The 4360-nt window shown below is 43.1% G+C and overlaps 1 protein-coding gene across 1 annotated transcript in view; it reads right to left on the minus strand.

The window, feature by feature from the left end:
• The window catches only part of LOC119413704 (general transcription factor IIH subunit 2), a gene marked incomplete in the record, with an annotated part of 51339 nt that extends 48817 nt beyond the window's left edge, over positions 1-2522 (minus strand). The window contains 5 exon segments of the mRNA XM_037680759.1: positions 1333-1383; positions 1465-1551; positions 2188-2224; positions 2304-2381; positions 2462-2522. Coding sequence (XP_037536687.1) covers positions 1333-1383; positions 1465-1551; positions 2188-2224; positions 2304-2381; positions 2462-2517 — 309 coding nt within the window.
• Between the last annotated feature and the right edge of the window lie 1838 nt (positions 2523-4360).

Genomic DNA, 4360 nt, shown 5'->3' on the forward strand with positions numbered 1-4360 from the left:
TTCCTTTTCTGTGTGTCACTCACAGAGCAGAGACACACACACACACATTGCGCCCGCCCCCCTCCCCGCCCTAGGACTCGCGCTCCCGACGATGTTGGCGCGCGGTGTGTGCATCTCTGAGTTGTAGAATGGAGCAAATGGACAAAGAGGATATTATTGATAGAATAGCTGAGAGCAGTGATGGCCTGCGCCGCCTGCTGCTGTACTAGTAGTAGTGGTGGAAACTGGTTCTTATAAGTCCAACAATGTTCATTCAGGTCATCTGGACGGTTTCTTTTTTGTGTGCTGAGATGTTTTGCCCTCCATCCAGAAGGCTTCATCAGTCTGAGGAAACACTAAACAAAACTGATTCTCCCCCAAAAGCCTACTCCAAAGTGGAAAAAATAACAGTTAACCAGTTTTGTTTAGTGTTTCCTCAGACTGATGAAGCCTTCTGGATGGAGGGCAAAACATCTCTGCACAAAAAAAAAAAAAGAAATCATCCAGATGACCTGCATGAACATTGTTGGAGTTTATACCTGGATTATTGAGCATGAACTTTGGTGGTTCTTATAAGGTTTTTTATCTTTTTTTTTTACAAAAGTGAGTAAAAATGTGTTTAATGTTTAAAATGTGTTTGATTTGATGGAGAATAAACAACACATCTGTAGTACAACACGATCTCTCATTTGTTGTATGAAACTATGATTGACTGTCATATTCCTAGTGATTTTAAAAGGCTTATGCATAGCAAAATATAGGGCAACATAATTTCAGTTTATGTGATTTGAGGACGGATTATTGCACCACAGAAGAAAGATTTATGTAGGTATTCAGTTAGACGTGTGCAAACAACATGCATTCAAAGTGCGCTCAATTGAACTCAGTCTTGGTGGTTTGCGTTAATCAGGTGGTGGTGGCCTGGGATGGTATCAAAATTCCCGGCCTGGATTATTGTCCCAGTCCGCCCCTGATTTCCTGGAATATTCTCCAAGGAGGACACCCCGCTACGCTAACAGAACTGCCCGCCCCCCATGACGATGACGACATGTAATAAATTATTAAACATCTAAGTTTTAAACGTTTGTACCGAATATTTGTCACAGCAAAGGTGAAAACAAATACCATATTTACTTAGATCACAAAAAGCTGACATTTCACAAGGCTTATTATAGCCACCATAGATGGCTGGAGTCATGTCAGACTGTAGTCCAGAGGTTTGAGGTTACCCAGCACAAGATCTGATTTCTGTCTGAAGGAAAACTCTCAGCGATATGAACCCAACAGAACCTGAGGCCCTACATCATACGCACTGTTCAACAAAGACCAGGAAGTAAAAGCTGATGTTCCTACCTGACTGATGGGATTCTGGTCAAAATATTCATCAACAAAAGTCTCCATCAGCTGCAGAGAGAAACAGGAAGTGGAGACTAAGATGACCTCATTTCATGGGTCAGATCAGGTTCTGGCTGCTCTTGGGTTTACCTTCAGCGTAGAGGTGAGGCGGTTAGGTTTCAAGTCCTGGTCCTCCATGCTGCGAGAACAGTCGATCACAACGTACAGGTGACGCATCTACAACACAACACAATCATCCTCCTCATCATCCTGATGTTCCTGCTGTCTGTGATCGTGTCTGCAGTTAAAGATGGTTTCACAACTGTATGGGTTTCTGTCTGTAATCTTGAAATTGTACATCTGTGTTCTTTGTTAGTTTTGTTGCGCAACACTTTGTCGGCCATGTTGCTTTTCAAGGACTCTACAGATAAAATGGTGAAATAAAGGAGCTTCATGGTGGAACCGTAAAATAAATGATGGTGTGACTTCAAGAGACACTGAAAGACGTCCTGTCACAGTACGTGTTGACCTTCAGCCGCCACATCACATTTCACCATCAGCTCATTTTAGTGATGCTGATTAGCTGTGGCAGCCATCTTGACTTGTGTTGACTCTAACAGTGATTCAGTTGTAAAAAAAAAAAAAAAGTTTTAATTTATTTTTAAAATTCTGCAAGTTTTGTTCAAATTCATTCACTGATTCCTGAGATATTTGTTCACATTATCGCTCCTCTTCCACTTTTCAGCGCTGGGCAATAAATAAACAAATCTTTGTTTACATTTACATGAGGTCATTAAAAGCAGTTTTGAAGCAGTGAATGTTGTGAGCTGATGACAACATCTGAACCTAAATCATGAATGCTGTAATACTCACCATCCCCAGCCGGACCTGTCCATGGCTTTCTGTCACCCTTTGACACAAACAGAGTCTACATGTTATCTGGAAGAATACACAGCTGTTTGGATCAGAACCACAGCAGGACCACTGACCGTTTCCTTTTGGACTGGTACAGGATCTCTTCCACTGTGGCTTTAAGTGAGCCCGACTCATCCTCCTTCAGCACCTCCCTGTATGGACGGGCAGCATTATATTGTTGAACACAGTGCCGGCAGATATGAGTCCAAGTGTTGGGTGTAGCGGGTCTTACCAGGTCCTCTCATAGCCGCCCTCCCAGCGCTTAGCTCTCTCCAACTCTTCATCCATTTTATCTGTCAAAGAAACAACATAGATCACACGATTGTTGTGAAGTAACATGTTTCAGGCGGGGACATATTTGTTTCTACTTTTTTGTTAAAGAAAAACTCACAAAAGTCGCAGGCAATAACTTGAAACTAACAAAAATAACAATGTAAAAAAAACACAAAAAAATTACCTAATAAAAATCAGTCACTGCTTTTGAATTTTGATTTCAACACAATTATTAAAAGAACACAACTGATCTTAAACTAATCTGACCACAGGAACAGACTTAAGTACTGTAATCAGTCAGTTCGGTTGTTTCAATGGTGAAAAGTAGTCACTGTGCTGTTTGGTATCATGGTGTGTACCACACTGAACGTGGGCTTCAGACACCTGAGAACAGAGTCGTCTCAGCTTAGAAATCAATGATTGATGGCATGTACAATTCAGAATTGAATTCAAAATCTTACTTCTAACCTACAAAGCTCTCAACATCCTAGCTCCATCTTATATTACAGATCTTATTGTTCCATATGGGCAGCACGGTGGCGCAACTGGTAGAGCTGCTGCCTCTCAGCGAGCAGGTCCTTGGTTCAAACCCCGGTCCAGGGGCCTTTCTGGATGGAGTTTGCATGTTCTCTCCGTGCATGCGTGGGTTTTCTCCGGGTACTCCAGTTTCCTCCCACAGACCAAAAACATGCATGTTAGACTGACTGGTAACTCTAAATTGTCCCTAGGTGTGAGTGAGAGGTTGTTTGTCTCGTTTGTCTCGTTTGTCTCTATGTGTCCCTGTGATGGACTTGCGACCCGTCCAGGGTGAACCCACCCCTCGCAGTGATTGCTGGACATGGGCACCGGTGACCCCCGTGACCCAAAATGGAATAAGCGGGTAAAAGATAATGGATGGATGGATTGTTCCATATTTTCCTAACAGAGCACTTCGCTCTCAGACTGCAGGTTTACTTGTGGTCACTAGAGTTTCCAAAAACAGAATGGGAGGAAGATTTTTCAGTTATCAGGCTCCTCTCTTGTGGAACCAACTTCCAGTTTCTGTCTGTGGGGCTGACACATTGTCCAGTTTTAACACTGGACTTAAGATTTTCTTTTTTGATAAATCCTATAGTTAAGGTTGGCTTTGGTTTCCTGAGCTATCCCTTAGTTCTGCTGCTATAGGCTTAGACTGCTGGAGGACAAACTGACCACATTTCATTAAATTAATAATTTGTAAATGTTTCTATCTTAAAATGTGGGGGGGGGGGGGGTTGTCTTTCTTTTCATTCTTTATCTTTTAGAGAGGACCTGCTCTCCTCCATTCTGGACCTGTCATTCTGTGTTTGTTTGTTTCTCCTTCCTGTCCTCTCAAACCCAGCCGGTCTAAGCAGATCAGATGGCCGCTTGTCCTAAGCCTGGTTCTACTGGAGGTTTCTTCCTGTTAAAGGGAGTTTTTCCTTTCCACTGTCTCCTTTGTGCTTGCTCAAGATGGGAGACTGTGATGAAGTGAGGGTTCAACGTGTCTGCTGCTTCCTCGGATAGAGAAATGTACTAATTGGCTTTAAATTGGCACCAACACCAGCAGCCTGATGAAGAAAGCTCATCAGAGACTACTTCCTCAGGCGGATGAGACGAGCTGGTCTGGGAAGCTCAGTCCTCACCTCCTTCTACAGGTGTGCAGTGGAGAGCATCCTGTGCTCCAGCATCAACGTGTGGCATGGAGGCTGCACAGCTGCAGAAAGAAAAGCTTTGCAGAGAGTGGTGAAGGCTGCACAGAAGATGTTGGAGTCAAGTCTCCCCACCATCACAGACATCTACAGGTCCTTCTAAAAAAAATTAGCATATTGTGATAAAGGTCATTATTTTCCATAATGTA

The sequence above is a fragment of the Nematolebias whitei genome, chromosome 8, assembly GCF_014905685.2.
Source record: "Nematolebias whitei isolate Nwh7 chromosome 8, NemWhi1, whole genome shotgun sequence".
NCBI classification, from domain to species: domain Eukaryota; kingdom Metazoa; phylum Chordata; class Actinopteri; order Cyprinodontiformes; family Rivulidae; genus Nematolebias; species Nematolebias whitei.